This window comes from Furipterus horrens, unplaced genomic scaffold (assembly GCF_987537825.1).
Source record: "Furipterus horrens unplaced genomic scaffold, mFurHor1.1.pri manual_scaffold_8, whole genome shotgun sequence".
In the NCBI taxonomy this organism is placed as follows: Eukaryota; Metazoa; Chordata; class Mammalia; order Chiroptera; family Furipteridae; genus Furipterus; species Furipterus horrens.
The window spans coordinates 54932988-54956062 of NW_028327178.1; the positions used below are offsets into that span (position 1 = coordinate 54932988).

Below are 23075 nucleotides of genomic sequence, written 5' to 3' on the forward strand. Positions count from 1 at the left end.
AGTTGAAAAAATTTAAACTGGTGGGGAGGAATACTATCCAAAGGACAGTGCACTTTCCCTGTAATTCCTCAGTCTATAAGAACAACCAGGAAACAAGCATTGAGTGGTGACAAGGGAAGCAACAAAAGTGGGTGGAAAAGTTTGGTATAACTATTTAACTTCTTAAAAATTCCAGATTGGTATATGCTCACTGACGTAAAATGAAAGCAAAATAAATTAACAAATGAGCCAGCAAACCCCCCATCCCCCCCAAAAGCCTCACATGTAGGAAAGTGAACAAAAAATAATGAAAAGTATGGAAATGCAATTTTAGTGCTTATTAGGACAAGGATTTTCCTTCACACTGTATATTTTTCTCCCTACCCGATCCCTCCAGAATTTACATTCTGAAGAAGTAATGACATAAGGTTCTTTGCATAAAACTAATAATACCAGTTGTTAATAGAGGTTTTGTTGACCATGACTTTGACTGGAATATCATGCCTAAAGGAGACATGCTTGGGCTCTCCTTGTTACCAAAAAGCCCCGAGGAACTGGGATTGACTTTCCAAGGTAACAAAAGCCCAAGAGAAAAAAGGCCTGGTACCTTGGTTGGTTGTGCGGTCCATGGCAATCTTTCCAGGGAAGGAACGAAGATTGCTTTCCTGAAATATGGCTAGAAGGGACCTTAAGGCACAATGGAAATCCCAAAGGATTTGGAAAAGACAGGTGTTTACAGGCAAGGCTGAATGGCAGGTATGTGCTTTAGCTTCTGTGCCCTGAAGGGCAGACTGAAAGTCACCCTAAAGGTTCCTTGTGTAAGTTCCAGCAAAGCAGACATAAAGATCATATGTGATCATTTGCAGGTCTTGTTGGGTTTATGCAAACGAACAGGAAATTTAAAACTGGACTTAATGCAGTCCCTTTAATGACAAGGAGGGTAATCTTAAGGAGAAAAATCACGAGTCAAGGAAAATCACAATGCTGAGTGGCAGATTATAAAGTAGTACAACTATGTTTAAAGTTTATTTTCATTTAAAGTTTGTTTTCACTTGGAAGTTAAACTAGGTCTGTGACATGATCAAAGATGCTTAATTTACAGGCAAGAAGAATGTCAAATGCCTTGCAACTGGATGTCTTTCCAATAAGACTGTCTTACAGATTTAGAGACTGGTTTGTGGGTTATGTTGCATAAATTAACATGTGTTTTCTGTTTTCGTAGGGCATAGCCTATGATCTCATTACCCGAGTCATTGTACATATAGGCCTCACTTAATCCTGTCTGCATTGCTGCCTCCTGAGACTCAATGATTTGGCTGAACTAAGTGGCTGGGTTGGTGAAGAATGGGGTTGTCTGTGGGCTTCACTACTTACAACTGGTTTCTCTTTTCTATCCCAATGGCTTGGACAGAAAAGGCTCAGAGGTCTGAGATGGGGGGAAACCAAAATATTCCCCTCAGCCCAAACTAAGTATAGTGGGTAAAAGGTTTTTGGATAGGTGTGACGTGCCTTGCACACCTTTCTCCAAAGAGCCTTTTTTCCCCCCTAACATCGGACATTGAAAACTTAATCCCTGCCTTTTGTCATCTAGTGGTTATGGATTGAATGATGCTTTTTTAAACCCTGTTGCCAAATCTCTTGCCCCCAGAATAGAACAAGGATGCCTGCATGTTATACCAAGCATACCACTGTCTGGGGACAGCCAGCTGACCTGGAGTCTGCAAGATCCTTCCCCATGTGGGAAGGTCACCCTCCCCTCCACACCCCCACTCTTATTAGGGATTTCTGGACCCAAGGGTAGGTAGGACAATGACCATGTCCAGCTTGAAGCAGCTAGAGGAGCATGAGACCACTGCCCATTGTCCGTTATATGATAACAAAGGGTCTTAAGTCTGAGAGGGGGGTAATTGTTATTTTTTATTGTTATTAAAAAATAAATAAATTTAAAAAATATATAGGAAAGGGTGAAGCCAAAGAAATTATTTGCACGATCCATGGACATGAACTAAGGGGGACTGGGATTGCTGGGGGGAGGCGGGTACTGGACAGAGAGAAGCAAAGGGGGAAAAATTGGAACAATTATAACAACATAATCAATAAAATATACTTAAAAAAAAAAACCACTAAAAATGTGTCCATGAAACTCATCTCTGTAGTGAGAAAGATCTTCAAAGAAAGTACATATATATTCTAAAACTAGAAGAAAAAAAAACACAGAAGTTGAAAAAATTTCAAATGGTGGGGAAGAACACTATCCAAAGGACAGTGCACTTTCCCTATAATTACTCAGTCTGTAAGAACAACCAGGAAACAAGCAATGAGTGGTGACAAGGGAAGCAACAAAAGTGGGTGGAAAAGTTTGGTACAACTACTTAACTTTTTTAAAATTCCAGATTGGTATATGCTCAGTGACGTAAAAATAAAAAGATATTTTCAAATCTTAAAACACTTGAGATAACTTTTACTTCTAAATCACTGTTCAATGCCAACCAAACCTGATGTTCTGAAAGTCTGACTTCTGAAGTACAGTTTCGTGTTTTGTGGGGCTTAATCTTACATACTATTTTGCTGACTGATAGCATTGAGTAACCTAATGTTTCTCTTCAATAAAAATTATTTTTAATTCTATGAAAAGATTTTTTTAAAGTTTTCAATGAAACTTAAAAGGCTTATTAAGAATATTATTTTAGCTAGTAATCACAGAAATTAAAGAGCTGGTAAATAGGTTCATATAAGAAAAATATAAAGAAAGATATTCTATTAACTTATGTCCAACCCCATGTGATCAGACCAGACAAGAAATGGGGATCTTTTGTTGCTTCTTTGTCTCTATTTTACATTTTACATTAGTACATAACATGACTTCTGACAGTCAGTCATTTAACTTAGCTTTTCCAAATGTGGAATAAGAATATTTTCATGAGAATAAAACCACCAACCCAAGAAAATATAACATTCTACTGGAATTTTACTATGTCTGCCATAAGGACTCAACTTGCTTATTGTTATAAAATGAAACACCTGTTATATAAACTAAGTATTCTATAATCCCAAGTCAAGTTCATAATGGGTAAAAGCACCTAAATTTTCAGGTTTATTTGAATGATTAAATGCTTAAACCCTCCTTACATGAAAATATTTTCTTTCATGTAATCTTCTTCCCAATAGGACTTCAGAGTAACAGGCAGGATTTCACACGAGGCTGAGATGTGATGAGGAAGTAAGCTTAATTTTATAATTTTAAGATGGCCATCTGGATTTATGGCATTAATGTACTGCTTTTTGAAAGGAAGGGAGAATATTAGTGCTTAACTGAAGTGCAGTTATTTGATGCTAATCATATTTATTACACAGGTATTATTTTCCCCCTGAAAAGTTTACCTGTATATTTGAATCTCCCTTTATAAACTTTGCTCCTTCTATTATCGCCATATATGAAAATCTGAGTTGATCTGGTGTCTGAATAAGTCCCATTCGATATTTTCTCATATTCAGTAACAGTTGTTTAATGTTAATATCATCTCCTTTTTCCATCTGCAAGAAAGGTAGAAAGTAAATTATTCAAGCCTTTTGTTTTAGAGTCCAGGAAAGAGAAGCAATACAGGATAATGCTAAGAGTTTTGTTATGCTCTATGTTCTTCCTCAAAAACAGGAGTAAGTTATCACTGAAGCTGTAAGTTATGTACAAAACCATCATCCCCAGATACCCACCCTCCTCACACCTCAACGGTTCAAGTAGTAGATGGAGGACTTTTAGTCCTTTAGCTAATTCATAACTGATTCCAAACCATCACAACAACCTCATTCACTGTGGCCAGTGTTTGGTCTCAGGAAGGATTTATGACTAACCAGTCTGGCTTAATGTAAGGGAGAATTGTTCTTCTCGGCAGGAGTAAAACTTTTTGCCCAGTGCCCTTTTGCCATCATGTCTGTGTATAGTAGCCTTCTGGAGATGGTGAAGAAGGAAGATAGAAAAGAGCCTAGATCCACAATGACACTGTTGAGCCACTGCACCAGCCCTAGACTACTGATCTGGTATTATAACCACCATATTCCTCCCTCAAACGGAAAAGAAAGTTGTTGAAAGTATGTTTGGGAGGGAACAGGCACACACATGATTCAATTTTAATATTCATCATTAACAGAACAGACACTGGAGTTCTAAACATGTCCAAGTTCCCTTTAATGCACAGATCCAATTTTTGACTGAAGTATACTATATATAGCCCGAGTAGTAAAGTAATACAGTAGATATGTTAAGACTCAACTGTTCTTATACCCTACAAGTGCAGCCGAAGGAATATAAATGAAATTTTTAGGTTTTCCCCAAGAAAGAGCAGTTCTAGGATAATGACATTAGAGCTTACTTCTACCAATGGAAACAATACAAAAGTAAACAAGCCTAAAATTAGATCATAAGAAGCACTTACCAGAACAAGACAGGTATCTACTAGAGCAAAAGTGCCGGAACGCCCAATGCCTGCACTACAGTGGATCACTGCAGGCCCGTGTTCAGGATTCAAGGAACCAGATTCTCTCACTTTAAATAAGAAATTGAGAAATGAAGCTGGTGATTCAGGGACTCCAAAATCTGGCCAGGTAGTGTAATGAAAGTGAGATATTGCTCTGGTTTCACCACTCTATAAAAAGTAAAAATCAAGGGGAAAAAGTTAGTTCTAATTTTTTTTAGAAAAACATTACTTCAGAATGATTATGTGTTTTGTGTAATGGTTTTAATTCTATGGGATTTTTGTACCATGACTTTTCCTTTGGTTTTTGATAATCACACAAGTTTGAAAAGATTTTCTTTGGGAGAATTTTAGAATATATTAATAATAGCTAAAATTATTTTGCAGGTGTGTTCTAAGCTTTTTATATATTAATCACATAACAATTCTATTTAAAAGCCAGTCTTCAGATGAGAAAACTAAGGCAAAAGGTTAAGTAATTTATCCAAGGTCATACATTTAGAAGATAGTTGAGCCAGAATTTGAAGAAACAGTCTGGTGCAGCACTTAAGTTCTTAACCACTAAATCGGTACCATATATGTTGCATATACTTTTATTAATTCTTAATTGATGACAAGTGGATTCTTTTTTTCCATTTTTAAAAATGCCTATCAGTATAATTTTACATTCTTTAATGGTTTTCTTTTTAAGAATTCCAAAAAATTTTTAGATATAATCTTTCCCATTCTATAAATTATCTTCTATTTTGTGTTACACAGTCATAGAGGAACAGTTCAAGAATTTAAAAAATCTTCTAATTGCTGTTTTTCCCTATGGTAATAATTTCCAGTCCTAAAATGGTTTACCAACATGCTAAATGTTTCCTGTCTCTTAAAGCTTGCCTGGCATTCACTATCACTTCCTGGATATTCCTGATGATCTTATATTTTTGACTTACTCATTATGAAAATGTTCCTTAACTTTTGCCAATTGCCTTTTGCCCTAAAGAGCACTTTTGTGCTTTATACTCTTCATTTCTGTCAACGAACATGTCTTTGCACAATTTTTCAGTTTTATTATAAAAATTTTTTGGAGGAAGAAGCCACAGAATTAACATAAAAATGATATTTTGAATGGTTAACAGCTAAACAGTATTACAGTAGTCCCTCTCTATATCGCGGTTCACTTATTGTGGCCTCAATGTATCGCGGGATTTTAAAAAATATTCTATTTAATTATTTATTGTGGATTTTTCGTTATATTGTGGGATTTTGCGGTACTGTATACGTATGTTGTTAAAGTTACGTAGGTTTAGAGTGTAGAATATGTTTAAGAACATAAGCAATGTTTATAAAAGTGTGGATAAGGTTAATAAGGGAGTGGGAAAGGTTAATAAGGGACTAGAAATGGTTTATAAGTACGTGGGAAGGGTTTATAAAGCCTTAAAATATATATAAATACTAAAATAAATGTAAGGTTACTACTCCGTGGATTTTCACCTATCGCGCGGGGGGTGGAGGTCTAGAACATAATACCCACGATAAGTGAGGGAATACTGTATAGCATCCTGCTTTCAATACAAATTTTCAAAATTAAAGTCAGTGTTCATTTTTTTTAAAATTAAATTTCCCCCTTTTCAATAGAAATTGAGAGTCCTAAGTACCGGACTAAATTATATCAGGAATAGCACTGATAACACTGTAGAAATTTTTAAATTATACTTTAAAACGTTTAATTACATAGTTCTAGTGACTATTTTTTCTAAATATCCAGCTTTCATAATTCCAAATATATCATGATACATAGGTTCTCAATATACTGGGGTACTAGCAGATTTTGTATTACTAACTAAAATGATCATTGTTGTTAATAAACTTCAAAAGATTTCAAGTATGGTAAAGGAAAGAAGCCAGACTCTAAAAGATATATTCTATATGATTTCACTTATATGAGTCTGGAAAAGGCTAAATTATAAGAACAGAAGTCAGCTCAGTCATTGCGAGGAGCTGCGAGGGGGGCAAGGGATGATTATAGACAAGCAGCATAAAAACTGGGGGAAAATGTTGGTGGTGCTAGAACCGTTCTGTATCTTGATGGGGGTGAAGTATTACACAACTGAATTCACCATCAACTCATAAAACTGTACGCCAAATAGACTATCTTACTATAAGTAAAAAAGGGAATTAAATTTACTGTATTAAAAAAAGGCATTTAAAACATTCCAAATTAAGAAAGCTTTACAAAGTTATAATTGGACAGGTGACAACCTGACAGCTGCCTGCTATGGTCATCAGCTACCATGCAATTCTAACGATGTACAGCAGGGTCACACTGTCCATGTGAGCGTGGACCAGCTGGATCTCCCAGGACAGGGGGTGGGAGTGGGGCACAGTGGGCAAGACCCTACCTGTGTAGGAGCTGTGCTCCTTAGGGTGTGGCCCAGGGTTCCTAAGGATTGTATGCTAAATTATTGCATCACCTCCTGGCTCAAAACTATATGGTTACCAAACGACTGCTTGCTTTTTCTATGCTTGTATGATTTTGGCTCAAGACTAGTAGTGGTCCCGTGTTCAATTTTTTCAAATTCAGGTCATGCTGTCTGGGATATTCAAAGCCAGTTCCCAGAAATGCTTACAGCTATTGTATAATACAGTCCTCTTCACTAATTGATTTTTGAAAATCAGTCTTTTTCTTCTCTACCAGAGCAAACTAAAAAACTTCTTTATTAATTTACTCTTACTGAAAAAAAAAAAAAAAAAAAAAAAGACTCAGAAAAACAGAGCTCACAAATCATATAAATCCCAAAAGAACATATAAAGCAGTAAGAGCCTTATGTTACTCTGTGGTATAAAAGAAATGTTTACATGCATGATTAGACCCCTTTTCCCTCTTTTTCACATGGGGGAAAAAAGGCTTGCCAGAGGACAGAGAGCTGAAGCAAAATTCATCTTTATTCCAAACAAGCTCTACATTTAGACTTTAGAATATCTGACAAACTCCTTATTGTAAAACTGTGGAAGCACCCTTTCCTTCTCCTATGTCACCAAGTCAATCAGTTTTCCCTTGGTGATGCCCAGGTGGTCCCTCCCATCACTTTCCCACAGCTGCACCTCACACCCACAGACACCTGGTTTGCATCCTCAATTGCATAGCTGTCCCTTCTCCACTTGCTCCATACATGCCTGCCCAGTTCTCTCTGTACAATGTTGCATTATGTATACCACGCTCTACACAAAAATGTCAGTGGTTCAGTTCTTAAGGCAAAAATCTCATTTACATTTTTTGAAGGAGAATTCAAAATTCAAAATCTTTTAAATTTAAGGATATCAAACTCATTATACAGGGTGGGACAAAAGTAATTTGTATGAAAAATAATACAATAATTAATAAATAATAATACAGGAATAAACTCTGGTTCCTGTACTCACAACTGTAAATGTACTTTTGCCCCACCCTGTAAAGGGAGGCTAAAAAGATAGATAATCTATGAGTTGAGTAGGTATAAGACAATGGGGAGCTGTTAGGCTTATTGTAATGGCAACTTAAGTATATGTCATCTAAAGCCATTCAAGTTAACTATTACTTTTATCATCAATATACATAAGATATTTTATAATTCATATAAAAATCTATATAGCTATATGGCTCCAGTCTAATTATTTTTACACTTTTAGACATATATAAAATGTACCAAGATTATGTTTCCAAAAGACTTTCATAAGTCCCAATTTCATCATCTGTAAATAGGGTTAAAAATAGTGCTTACCTTAGAAGGGTATTATGAGGAATAAATGAAATAATGAATGCAAAGTGCCTAACATATGCTTGCACATGAGAAAGCTTAACAGATACTGGCTATTTCTCAAACTATTATGCTCACTAATTTATTGTAGCTCCTAATAAACTCCAGTAAATTTAAAACTCTCCACACTTTCAATCTCTTCACTTAATATTTCTTCTGCACCTGAAGATCAGCAAAGTTTGTTAACCCTATCTCCTTAATACAGATTTACTGAATCAAATCTGTACCCTCATTGTCACTGCCTTAGTTCAGACTCCCATTATTTTTGCCAGGATCATCATATTGTCCATGTTAAATATTTGGTTACTCTGATTTATTTTAAAAGATTAATAGAGCTCACCAGTTCTGCAGAAGAGGAGAATGATAGGAATAGTTAGGCACAAGGATTTCATTCTAAGCAAAGAAAAGCAATACGCAAAGGTATGGGCCCCTAAGGAAAAACCTGTGTAAGAAGCGCAAGTCTTTTAGCAAGAAGAAATCCTGAGTGCCTAAAGATGAGGTAGACAAGGAGGCAAGTACCTGCCTGGGCTGGGTCACAGACCTCTGCATTGGCCACTGAAGATTTTTAGAGCGAGGCGGAAGAATCATGCCTCTGTTTGAGATAACCACTCAGTTGAAGTGTGATTAACAATGAACTCATGCAATAACAGAGGGGAGTTCCAAGGTAACAGGTAAGAACCCTGTCCCTGGGGGTGTTAAAAACCTTGTCCTGTAAAGTCAAAATATATACACACAGAAGTAGTGAATAAGTCAGTAAACTGTTAAAATTTAAATTAAGGAGAGAAGCTCGTAGCTGTTAGAAATAAATGCATCACAGATATATTGAGACCTAAGTAAGAAATGGGGCACAAGTGGTAGTGCCTGAAGATCAGCAGGCTATAATTAGGAAGAGACGAGAGGACATTCCAGGTGAGATAAATCTTTAAGCTATTTTGACTCAAATTCCACCTAAACATCATCATAATTAGGCACTCATCTGTTTGGGGCAAATCTACAGGGACAGAGGAATAGAAGGCTGGCCGCCAGTATTACACTAGTATTCCTGGAACTTGATAAACAAAACTGGCCAACAATATTATGGAAAATAGTGAAGGGCAACTGAAAAGAAAAAACTGAAAGATAAATAAGTACCCTAGATGACCTTATAATTTAAAAGCCCCTCACAACTATCTTCATAGCTTAAGCCACAGGGCCACTTTAAAAGCAGAAATGGAATCTCTTCATTCAGGGGCAAAAGTTCAAACTCTTAGCTCTAATGAAGACACTGGAAAAAAGTGCTGGTATGTAGCTTTACTGCTCCATTAGACAAGGGGTCTACAAAAGAGCAGGGCCTGCAGAGACCGCTTTGGACCTGGATCTGTTAATAGATACAAGCCAGACTTTTTTAGAAGCCAACTGGCTCTCTGCAGCTCAGGAATCTGCATGTGAGGTTGGCTACCACTCCCCTACTTCATCACCTCTCGCTACCTAGTTATATTTCCCTCAACTTGATCCTTTCAACTGCCCTTGCTTCTGCAGGCTTTTCCAATTTATTAATATTACAAAGGAAACAGATAGACAATTAAAGCTAGTAACTGTGGATCCTGCACTGAGTCTTAGGCACTGTTATAGTATTAATTCACTCGATCCTTATAACAAACCCCCTAAGACAGGTATACATCACTATCCTCATTTCGTAGATGAGAAAACTGAGGTACAGAGGTTAAGTAATGAGACCAATCAGACAGCCAGGAATGGCTGAGCTTGGATTTAAACTCAGGCAATCTGGTTCTGGAGTCTAAATATTTAACCAATGCAATTCTGCCTCTCAAACTGAAATGCTACTTTTTTCTTCTAACATTCCTAGTTCTTACTAAAGATTGTAAAACAGAATATAAACAAATTATTGCTATTTAATTATGGTAGACTCTGAACCCAGGCAAGAAAGAAATCACACAGTTGTCAGCTACTAAAGCATAGTGGTTGGCCACGTCACATGGTGACCTCATTCAGAAAGATGCTTTAGAACCAAGAATCCTCCTTTACAACAATTAGCATCTTTTTTGAAAAGACTTAACTCTATATCATTAGAAGTTAGGAAATCTGGATTTGAGTTCTGATCTGCCACTTATTAGCTAAGTAATTATTTATAGAAAAAAAAATCCTATAACCTAATGGATTTTAGGATTTTTAAAAAATATATGAATTATAGGGATATTAAGAATATTTACTCTGTTGACATTGGTATGTATGTGAAAGTGCTTTGTAAACAAACAAAATACAAGTGCCATTCTATTTTCTTATTTGAGATATGATCAATTTTCAATTAGGTTTCAGAAACAGAGAAAGGCATCTATGCCCTTCTCCATTTTACTGCCATAGTAGATGAGGTACCTAGGATAAATACCAAGAGAAGATTATTCAGAGAACCATGAGAAGTTTATGGAAATGCAGTTCTGTTTCTAGGAATAGTGCTGTACAAGCCAGTATCAAATAGCTGTTGATATGTCTCAATACAGCTTAAGACATATATAAATGTAATTGCTGGTGAAGAATAAGCACAGCTAGGGAAATTGAAAAAGGGTAAGCCTTATAATTCCCATCCCTGAGCCCTCTTAGATGACCTAGAGATCATATAATAAGCTTGCTTATGGATGTCATGCGTAGCTGACCTGGACCTTAAGCACATGGTATGTACCTGTGCTTACAGTATGCAATAAAAACAGAGGTGTTCCAAGAGATCAACCATAAAAGGTATTTCTATGTATCTAAAAAGCACTTTTATGTATAACCCTTCTGTTCTCTACAAAGCTTTATTTTTTGTTAATAATCATGTTAATTAACCTGCTTAATGGTTAACTAAAACAGTATCTCATTTTGTAAATTAAATACATTCTAAAAGTCATTTAATGGCAAACATTTTCCTAGTTTCTAGTTTTCTTAGTTTCTAATTGCATGTCAAAATCACTCTCATTTCATCTTTTCTAGGTATTCTAACAATAACACAAATACGGCAAAAGAAGTAAGAGGAAAAAAGGGAAGAAAGGTCAGCTTGCTATTCTGAAGAGTAGTTAGGTATCAACAGCTGTCGTTTATTGGGTGCTTAATCTATATCAGATGCTTTGTATACACATCTCTACTGGATCTCCATAACAGTCCTGAAAGGGAGGTATTATGATCAAAATGTATATGCTCCTCCAAACTTCAAATCTAATAATAAAGAACACCTGTAACTAATATAATATTGTTGTCAACTATAATTTTTAAAAAATATAATAAAGAATAATTTTTAAAATCTTCATATAAAATCCAATCTTTGGGACATGAAAAGTCTTACATTGATATTTTCTAATTGTAGTAGATGTACTGTATAATATGACTTCACATCTTCTGACAAGAACTTCACAATGAATCCTGTTTCTTTAAACAGCATCTCTTGGTCGTCTTTTGTTGGCCAGTACTGTGCACATTTAACCTAAATTTAAGAATATGTATATATATATTTTTTTAGTATATAGATATTATAAAACCAGAAAAAGTTGGAAAATAAAAACAAACCACATGCATACATGCTATTGTTTTCAACCACCCAAATATAAGAACAGTCACACTATATTTGATGTTTAATATATTTTAATCAGATGGACATTTTATAAGAGCAGGTTTATAAAATGTTCCTATAACTTATACACTAAAAAAGCCATAAACAGATATAATGTTCATAAAATAAATATGAATTTGTCATTTCTAAAGCATGACAACCTATAATTTAACACCATACTGGCATTTACTTTATGTTCCCCAGAGTATCAAACTCTTGCAAAAATCTTTATATTCCAAAAATATTTAAAAGGCTCTATTTTACAAGTATTTTTCATAAATATCTATAAATGTGCTACTAAATACTACACATCTAGAAATAACACTGTGTTATTTACTCATTAAGTCAGGGAAGAGAAATAAAAGATAAGCTCCCTTTACCTAGATTTGTTACATTTTGGCAGAACTACTAATATAAAATTTATTTGTGACAATACAAGCATCTTCCCAAAAGCCAAATTATGAAGCCAGTAGACTGAGGCAAGGTGAGATAAGAGTCATTTCACTTCAGAAAAGAAGGCTAATTAAATTAAAAGGAATGAAAGTGTGAATAAACAGAATAGATAATGTCTTAAAAGGAAAAGGAGTAAATTAAAAACAAAGAAAAGAAAGAAAGAAAGAAATGGTTCTGGCTACATTGGCTCACTGGATTGAGCACTGGCCTGCAAACCAAAGGGTTGCTGGTTCGATTCCCAGTCAGGGTACTGCCTGGGTTGTGGGCCAGGCCCCCAGTTGGGAGCACATGTGAGGCAACCACACATTGATGTTTCTCTCCCTCTTTTTCTCCCTTTATTCCCCTCTCTATACAAATAAATTAATTAAAAAGAAAAAAAAGAAATGAAGAGAGTAACAAATAGAATTAGACATCGTGCCAAATACAAAAATAGGCAAAGAAAATCTAAGATATGTATAATAGGACCCAAAGAACACCAAAGCAAGCAAGGGAAAAATAAATACTAAAAGTATGATTCAATAAATTTTTCTTAAAAAAAGGAAAAAATATTTCAAATCACAGATTGAAAGAGTACATTATGCCTCTGGAGAAACTGACCAAGGAAGACCAACACTAAAACATAGTTGGGTAAAATTAATAGAATCTGAAGGAAAAAAATCCTTTGGGTAACCCAGTTTTTTTATTTTTTATTTTATAAAAGTGACTTATGAAAGAAAAAATATAAGATTTCCATTTGACTTTGACAGTAGTTTGTAATGCCAGAAAGAAATGCAGTAATATGTTTAAGTTGCTTAAAAAAAAGCAAATGTAACATTAGGATTTTATGTCCTGCCAAACCGACTTTTAAGCTATTAGGACAGTAGATAAACTGTCATCAACATGTAGGAAATCAGGGAGTATGTTCTGCCCGACAGTCTTTCCTCAGGATCCACCAGAGAATGAGCTATAGACAGAACAAATGTAGAGACATCAATTAAGACTGGTAGTGAATATAAAATACACATTTACATGTAGAACTAAGATTTTCAAAGGAATATAAGAGAGACTCCACTATACTATATACTCTGAGACTGTAGATAAAGTACACCTTAAAAAAAAAAAAAAAAAAAAAAACAGAAAAAGAACGAGGAAAACATAAAAAAATTAAAAATAATCTTCTCAGTAATTATTTTGGTTGATGGAGTTGATATTGTTTTTATGAGTAATCTTTGCGTGTAATTTGGGACACAGTTAATGAGTCATTATAAGGTAATTCTACATCCCTACTGTCTTTTGAGAAAACGGATTTATGGTATAAAAAAGAAGGTAACAAATATAAGGTAGAAAGGGTTAAGCTAACCCCTATAGTCCTAAATTTGAATCAGAAATGTTAGTATGAACTCGAGGTATTGTTATCTCAACACACAATCACATTTTTCTCTAGCTCTGTTCACTGAAAAGCTTTAAAAACAATGAACAACCCAGTAGCAAAACTCCTTAAAGAAATGCCTGATTCTTCTGATGGCTGATCACAGATTGAATAGATTAACAACTAAAGGAGACAGACAAAGGCAGTAGATCTCTGGTAGTCTCCAACAGGCTGCCTAGACCCAGACTGGTAAATGATCTGACACCACCAGGCGAAAATCCAGGAAGTGCAGATCAATCTAAGAAGCAAAAACAAACAAGAAGAGTCATAAAAATGGGGAGACAGAGAAACAATCCCCCATTGAAAGGAAAGGAGAAATCCCCAGAAAGAGTACTAAATGAAATGGAGGTAAGAAAACTATCAGACATGGAATTCAAAATATGGATTATAGGGAAGCTCAATGAGCTCAGCAAGCTCAAAGAAAACTACAAAGAACTCCAGGGAAACTACAAGGAACTTACTGAGAATTACACCAGCATGAAAAAGGACATAGAACCTACCAATAAAAGCCAGGAGGAAATGAAGAACACAATTTCTGAATTGAAGAACATAGCAGAAGGAATTAAAAGGAGGCTAAAGGAAGCAGAAGATCGAATAAGTGAGCTGGAGGACAACGTAGAAAAAAATTCCCAGACAGTATAACAAAACAAATTAAGAATAAAAAAGAGTGAAGAGGTTTTAAGAGAGCTACAGAAAAACATGAAATGTAATAATATCTATATTATAGGACTACCAGAAGGAGAAGAAGAGAAGCAAGGAATAGAAAACCTGTTTGAAAAAGTAATGACAGAAAACTTCCCTAACTTGATGAGAGAAAAAGGCATGCAAGGCCAGGAAGCACAAAGGGTCCCAATGAAGATGAAGCCAAACAGGCCCACTCCAAGACACACCAAAATTAAAATGACAAAATTGAAAGACAAAGAGAGAATCCTAAAGGCAGCAAGAGAGAAACAGCTAATAACATAATAACATACATGGGAGCGTCGATAAGGCTATCATAAGATTTCTCAACAGAAACCCTATGAGCCAGAAGGGAATGGCAAAAATATTCAAAGCAATGAAAAACAAAGGCCGGTACTTCCGGCCAAGATGGAAGCCTAGACAGACATGCTGTGTCTCCTTCCACAACTAAGAAGGAATATAACTACCTCAAACTAGAGACAACCAAAAATTCCAGAAAATCACGCTTCATGAAAGTTCAACAAACAAAGATATAAAGAAGAAATACTCATCCAGACAGGTAGGAGGGGTGAAGCAGGGGTGGAAAGGTCATGGTGTGGTGGTGACAGCAGCGACAGCAGCAGCAGCTGGCTGGCAGAGAGCAAAGTCATATGTTTTAAAAAGTTGGGAGGGACACCTGGGGAGTGCTCCCAGCACCAGACCAGACCGCACAGCTCACGGTTCCAACACTGGGGACAATAAAGCCTCATTGCTTCTGACTGTGCAAACCAGTGGGGGTTGGGGTGGAGGTAGAAAATGCCAGTCTCTCAGCAGAGTCTGCTTGTTTAAAAGACCCCCACGGTCCTAGAACATCCACAGACCGACTCCTCTAGGAACAATGGCCAGAGCAACAGCTAGAGGCGTCAGGCCCAAATGGAAGTGGAAGAAGTACCTGGAAAAGGGGCAAGTGCTGAGCAAGCGGCATTGTTCCCTCTCAGACCCATCCCCCTGACACAGGACCACAACATGGTGAAATGGGTTGCCCTGTACTGACGAATACCTAAGGCTCTGCTCCTTACAACATAACAGGTGCAACAGCTCTACCTAAGACACAGAGGCAAATGAACACAGGAGCCTGTCGAGATGAGGAGACAGAGTAAATATGACCCAAAAGAGGGAACAAATGAAGGTTCCAGTGGGAGAACTAAGCGATGAGGACACAGCCAACCTAACAAATGAGGAGATAACCAACCTAATAGATAGAGTTCAAAACGCTAGTGATAAAGATGCTAACAGACTTGACAGACATGCTTGAGTATGACCAACACATAAGGGAAGAGGTGAAGGCTATGCTAAGTGAAACGAAGGAAAATCCACACAAAACCAATGGGCAAGGGAAGGAAACCGAGGTTCAAATGAATGACTTAGAACATAAGAAAGAAAAAAATAGTCAACCAGTACAAAATGAGGAAACAAGAATATAAAAAAATGAGGAGAGGCTTAGGAACCTCTGGGACAACTTTAAACGGGCCAACATCCGAATCATAGGGGTGCCAGAAGGAGAAGAAGAAGAGCGAGAAATCGAAAGCTTATGTGAAGACTAATGAAGAAAAACTCCCCAAATTAGGTGATGGAAATAGACACACAAGTCCAGGAAGCACAGAGTGTCCCAAACAAGCTAGACCCAAAGAAGACCACATTATGACACATCATAATTAAAATGCCAAAGGTTTTAGTGAGAATCTTAAAAGTAGCAGCAAAAAAAAAAAAAAGAGTTACCTACAAAGCAGTGCCTATAAGACTATCAGCTAATTTCTACAAAGAAGGGGCTGACAAGAAGTATTCTATGTGATGAAAAGCAAGGACCTACAACCAAGATTACTCTATTCAGCAAAGCTATCATTTAGAAAGGAAGGGCAGATAAAGTGCTTCCCAGACAAGATAAAGCTAAAGGTGTTCATCATCACTAAGCCATTATTACATGAAATGTCAAACGGACTTACTTAAGAATACGATGCTCAAAATTATGAACATTAAAATGATAATCCGCAACTATCAACAACTGAATCAAAAAAGTAAAAACAAAATCCAACTGAGCAAACCAGAATAGGAACAGAATCATAGGTATGGGGCTCATTTGGAAGGTTATCAGCTGGGAGGGGGAAGGGGGAGAAATGGTGCAGGGATTAAGAAGCTTAATTGGTTGGTACAAAGTGGACAGGGCGAAGTTAAGAATAATATAGGGAAGGGTGAAGCCAAAGACCTTATATGCACGAACCATGGACATCAACTAAGGAAAATGGGATTGCTGGAGGGAAGGGTGATACTTGGCAGAGGGGAGCAAAGGGAAAAAAAATTGGGATTATTCTAACAACATAATCAATACAATATACTTAAAAAAAGAAAAAACAGAGAGGACCTAAATAAACAAAATCAGAAACAAAAGAAGAGAAATCACAAACAATACCACAGAAATACAAAGGATTGTAAGAAATTACTACAAACAACTGTATCACAAGAAATCTGACAACCTAGATGAAATGGACAAATTTCTAGAAACATATAATCTTCCAAAAATGAATTAAGAAGAAGCAGAAAGCCTGAACAGACCGATAACAAAGAGTGAAATTGAAACAGTAATCAAAAAACTCCCGCCACACAAAAATCCTGGGTTGGATGGCTTCACAGGTGAATTTTACAAAACATTTAGAAAAGAAGTAACTCCTCTCCTCCTCAAACTATTCCAAAAAATTCAAGAAGAGGGAAGAGTCCCAAACTTTCTGTGAAGCCAGTATCGCCCTAATTCCAAAACCATGTCAAGACACAAGAAAGAAAGAAAACTACAGGCTAATAATGCTGATGAACATACATGCTAAAATCTTCAACAAAATATTGGCAAACTGGATCCAGCAACACATTAGAAAGATCATACACCATGATCAAGTGGGATTCATCCCAGGGATGCAAGGATGGTTTAACATTCACAAATCAATAAATGTAATACACCACATAAACAAAATGAAAGACAAAAATCACATGATTATATCAATAGATGCTGAAAAGGCATTTGATAAAGTACAACACCCATATATGATGAAAACACTCAGCAAAATGGAAATAGAGGGAGTATACCTCAACATAATAAAGGCCATATACGAGAAACCTGAAGCCAACATCATACTCAATGAGCAAAAACTGAAAGCATTGCCTGTAAGATCAGGAACAGGACAAGGATGTCCATTCTCCACTCCTATTCAACATAGTCTTGGAAGTTCTAGCCACAGCAATCAGACAAGAAAAAAAAAGAAAAGGCAAACAAATTGAAAAAGAGGAAGTAAAACTGTCATTATTTTCAGATGACATGATAGTGTACATTGAAAACCCTATAGACTTCACTAAAAAACTACTTGACATAGTAAGTGAATTTGGCAAAATAGCAGGGTACAAAGTCAATATTCAGAAATCAAAGGCATTTCTGTACACTGACGAAAAAATATCAGAGATAGAAACTGGAAAAAAATCCCATTTACTATAGCAATAAAAAAGTAAAGTACCTAGAAATAAACTCAACCAAGAAGGTAAAAGACCTGTACTTGGAAAACTATATAACACTGAAGAAAGAAATTAAGGAAGATACAAATAAATGGAAGCATATACCATGTTCATGGACGGAAATAATCAATATTAAAATGTCCATACTACCCAAGTAAATTTAGATTCAACACAACCCCTATTAAAATACCAATGACATATTTCACACACCTAGAACAAATACTTCAAAAATTTATATGGAAGCAAAAAAGACATCAAATAGCAATCTTGAGGAAGAAGAACACAGTAGGAGGAATCACAGTACGTAATACCAAACAAGACCACAGTAATCAAAACAGTCTGGTACTGGCATAAGAACAGACATACAGATTAATGGAACAGAATAGAGAGCCCAGAAATAATCCCATGTCTATATGGTCAACTAATATTTGACAAAGGGGGAAGGAACATCAAATGGAGTGAGAAGAGCTTCTTCAACAAATGATGCTGGGAAAATTGGAAAGGGACATGCAATAAAATGAAATTAGATCACCAACTTACACCATACACCAGAATAAACTCAAGATGGATAAAGGACTTAAATGTAAGCTGTGACACCATAAAAGCCCTAGAGGAAAACATAGGCAGGAAAATTTCAGATATCCCACGTAGCAATGTTTTCACCCTTATATCTCCTAAGGCAAGGGAAATAATAAACAAATGGGACTACATCAAACTAAAGAGCTTCTGCTCAGGAAAAGAAAACATCAGCGAGATGAGAAGGAACCAACCATATGGGAAAATATATTTGCCAATGATACCTCGGACAAGGGAGTGATCTCCAAAATATATAAAGAATTTATATGACAAGTCGCCAAGAAGACAGGTAACCCAATTTAAAAATGGGCTAAGGACCTGAGCAAACACTTCTCCAAAGAGGACATAGAGAGGGCCCATAGGCGTATGAAAGAATGCTCCACAACACTAGCCATCAGAGAGATGCAAATAAAAACTACAATGAGACACCACCTCACACTGGTCAGAATGGCCGTCATCAACAAATCAATAAACAGCAAGTGCTGGCGAGGATGTGGAGAAACAGGAACTCTAGTGCACTGTTGGTGGGAATGCAGACTGGAGCAGCCACTATGGAAAACAGAATGGAATTTCCTCCAACAACTAAAAATGGAACTGCCGTTTGAACCAGCAATTCCATTGCCAGGATTATGCCTGAAGAATCCTGAAACACCAATTCAAAAGAACCTATGTACCGTTATGTTCATAGCAGTACTATTTACAATAACCAAGTGCTGACAACCACCTAAGTGCCCATTTGTAGATGAGTGTTATCAGAAAACAGTGGTACAAAGCCCTGGCTGCTGTGGCTCAGTGGATTGAGCGTCAGCCTGTGAGCCAAGTGTCGCTGGTTCGATTCCCGGTCAGGGCACATTACTAGGGTGCATGTCAGGTCCCCAGTTGGGTGCGCAAGTGAGAGGCAATCACACAGTGATGTTTCTCTCCCTCTTTCTCCTTTCCCCTCTCTCTAAAAATAAACAAATAAATTATTTTTTAAAAGCTGTGGTATATTTACACAATGGAGTACTATGCAGTAGAAAAGTAAGAAGGAACTCCTATCATTTGCAATAACATGGATGGAACTAGAGAGAATTATGCTTAGCGAAATAAGCCAGGCAATGAAAGACAAATACCATATGGTATCACCTAATACAGGAGACTAATGAACAACACAAACAAATGACCAAAATTGAACCAGAGGCATGTAAACAAGGAGCAGACTAACAGTGACAAGGGAGGAGGGTGAGAAGAGGGATAAGACGGGGAAGGGTCCTGTTAGGAACATGTATAAATGACCCATGGACATGGACAATGTGGTGGGGATTGACTGTGGGAGATGGGGCAGGCAGGGTAGGGGGAAGCAATGGGGAAAAAATGGGACAACTGTAATAGAAAAACAATTTTAAAAATTTTTTAGGGAAAAAGAAAAACAACAATCAGACAGTATAGGCCTCTTTATAAACAAAACACCACCACCTACCTATGAAATAATTATCCCTCAAATAATTATCTGAATCCTATTAGGTATCTAGTTCCAACCACCATAAATAAGATTTCCAATTTCTGATGGCAATTTTACCTTATTAATACAGTAATAATACATCAAAGTGAGGAATGTAACTAATAAATCATCTAGTTTGCAATGCTGACAATGTTGTCATCATTTAATTTTTAAGTCATATTGGGAACCAGGAAAAGCCACTGTAAATGAATGTTGGACATTCTGGTATGTCGATGCGACCTCAGGTTAGAAATAAATTAGAAAAATTTTCACCACCATAGAAAACCTGCAACTATAAATTTAGAAATCAGTAAGAATCAGTAATCTGAACAAGTAGAATAGTCCAAGATCTTAAGACTGGAACATACCTTAATAATAATAGTTTCCAATTTGCTTCTTTGACAGAAAATAAATCTAAAGTTACAAAAGTTAAATAACTTAACTGAAGTTATACCACTAGTTAGCACTGTGTTAGATTATACTTCAAATTTCAAAAATGTCCCACTATTTCATGATCTAAGAGCCAATAATAATTTATACAGATTTTAAAAATCCTATCACTTTAGTCCAAGATTTTGATAAAAAATTGTAAAAATTCTAATAAAGCCTAGGTGTTCCCAAGTTTTAGGTATACTACTAGTTAGTTTTGGTCCATTATATTTATATCTTGGAGGACAGTTATCTGCAGTTGTTACTTACTTATTTAAGGTAGAAAAGGAAAAGATACATTAGTTCTTTGGGTCAGAAACACCCTGACTACTAGACTTCAGTAATTAAAGGTCAAAAGTTATGAATAAATATCCCAAAAGAAATATGAAAATATTTATAAGCTAATGATGACAAGCAGTACACTAAATTATAAATATTAAGTAATACTCACCGATTCTTTCTCCACAACTCGGTTTAGCATGACAACTGCTTTTGTCTTTTGCTGCCAAACCATCAGCCAGAAATGACACCCTGTATTAGGAAGTGGGCCCTGTAAGAACAGCCAAGAAAATGTAGATAAGAGAAAGGAGATGGAGCGAGACTCAAGGAAAACTCCTTCAAGTATGCTCTGGTTTAAGAAAAATGTATTGATTATAATTAGCAAATCAAGACTTTAAATCCACTTAAATTAAAAAATGTCTGTACTAGTTAGGATAATCAGTTATAAATGATCAAAACCGACTTTTATTCACTTAGGCAGAAAAGGAATTCTTCAGGCTATCAGGTCACTTTCAGAGTTGAGAAATGGAGAACTGGCTTGGGTAGAAGCAAATATCAACGCAAGATTCTACCCGAAGAAGAGTCAGCCTGGGTTGCACAGTTCTCCTAATACTGTCAGATCTATCACTTTGCTTTGCTGGCCCTGTCATACAAAGGTGGCTATCTTACTCACACATAACCTATAAGCAAACCAGAGTCAAAAGTACAGGTGGGAATATCTGGCTGCTCATGTTCTAGCTGCAAAGGATATAGGCAAAGGGAATCTCTGTCTCCCTCAGCTTCCACAGCAGAAAGAGAGGAGACCCGGCCTCCCACAGATCAGGGAAGTGCAGCAAAAGAGGAAGTTTGTGCTATCACTGCTGACCAGCCAACCAACCCAAGATAACTACAAAAAAGATTTCCAGAAAAAGCAGAAATTTCAAAGTACCTTAACCACAATAAAAATATTAATCTACAAACCTAGAGCATGTGTGATCTCAATAGTAGACTTAAAGGGACACTGTTTCATATTACAATATTGCCATGAGAGAAAAAAATCAAATCATATTATGTACCTCCAATTATTTTTACATTGTGTTTAATGGCAGCATAGGGCAGAACAAAGGGCAAATAAGAGATGAAAGGCATTCCCAAATTATAACTAATTTTAAGTACATGAAGGTTAAAATAAATGAGGTTTTGATGTACCTAAAGTGACTGCCTACAGTCACTTCATAGGGCACTGTGGAGTGAGGACACTGGGGCCAAGTGAGCCTGGAACTTCAGCTCCACAAGTAAATCAAGGTGATTCAAGTGATACCAGACTGCAGCACCTTTAAGGCAATTGTATTCCCTGACACATAGCGGATGTCCTTAAATATTATTTGAATTAATAAGCTCTAAGCTTCTAAGTTATTAAAATACCAAAAATTTAGTGAGAATCCTGAGAATCTGCAACCTAATGTTTGAGGATACTTTTCTCACTCAACATATACTATTTATTGCTTGATCTACTTCTAAAACAAAACAGACACTGTAAAGGTAAAAATAGCAGAGTAAATCCCCAGTAAAATAAATATTTTCTTTCAGCTAAAAAAAAATGGATATATCAATCCACCAATGAAGTCACTCCTTAGTGTATACACTAAAGTTTACCTCTCAGCTCTTCCACTTACCAGCAATACTACCAACTTTCTTCTGCAAAATAAGAGACTTATACCAAGAGAATGATATATCTTTTTTTTAGTCATAAAACTCAGAGGAAAAGATAACCAAAAAAAAGCAATAAAGGGCAATCAGGACAGCTGAGGTTTTAATAAACATTCAGCATCTCAAATTTTCTCTATCATTTGAAATATTTTCTGAGTATGTTCTCTTTCCAACATACTAGGTACAAGGGCAAGAGCGGTCTCAGCTTTCAAAGAGCTTACAAAGGAGGCAGGAAGTACTAACTGAAACACATCAAGTGCCACAAGAGTAAGGGGTAAACTATCTGAGCTTTGGGAGTAGGACAGATATTACAGCAGAGCTTTGAACATACGGAGGCACTGACTCAGAGAGGGGGAGGGAGTCGCTGTCCATTCCAAGAATAAGGCGAGGCATGTGCATGTTTAGGGAACACCTGAGAAAAGACAAGTAACTCAGTGAGGGCAAAGGGGAAGTATGTAGTAAAAAACTACACCTGTAGAGTGTAAAGGGTCTTACATTCAGGGAATAGCCTTCAAACATTTTTAAAGAAGTGATATGATCAGGTTTGTACGTTACAAAAACAATTCTAGTGGCATTGTTAAATATGGATTAGAAAGGGAAGGACTGGTGACAAAGAAATTAGTTACAAAGCTATTGCATTAAAACAAATAAAATTTAAGAGAGGTCTAGAACAGGGCAGAGGCAGAAAATGAAAGTAAAGGATCCAGAAGATGATGGGGATAGTTTTAACCCAGGTAAG

General features: G+C 36.4%; 1 protein-coding gene across 4 annotated transcripts in view; it reads right to left on the reverse strand.

The window, feature by feature from the left end:
- Positions 1–23075, reverse strand: part of PTPN2 (protein tyrosine phosphatase non-receptor type 2) — a 137034-nt gene that overhangs the window by 28895 nt on the left and 85064 nt on the right. For 3 of the 4 annotated variants that reach the window (XR_016512732.1, XM_090285852.1, XM_090285851.1), the window contains exons 4-7: positions 20820–20918; positions 11547–11684; positions 4410–4619; positions 3361–3513 (exon numbers count right to left, since the gene is read on the reverse strand). Coding sequence is in view for 3 of the 4 variants with exons in the window: in XM_090285852.1 (XP_090141978.1) it covers positions 3361–3513; positions 4410–4619; positions 11547–11684; positions 20820–20918 (600 nt within the window). In the remaining variant the exon portion in view is untranslated. The remainder of the gene's footprint in view (positions 1–3360; positions 3514–4409; positions 4620–11546; positions 11685–20819; positions 20919–23075) is intronic. The other variant, XM_090285853.1, reaches the window with a different exon arrangement.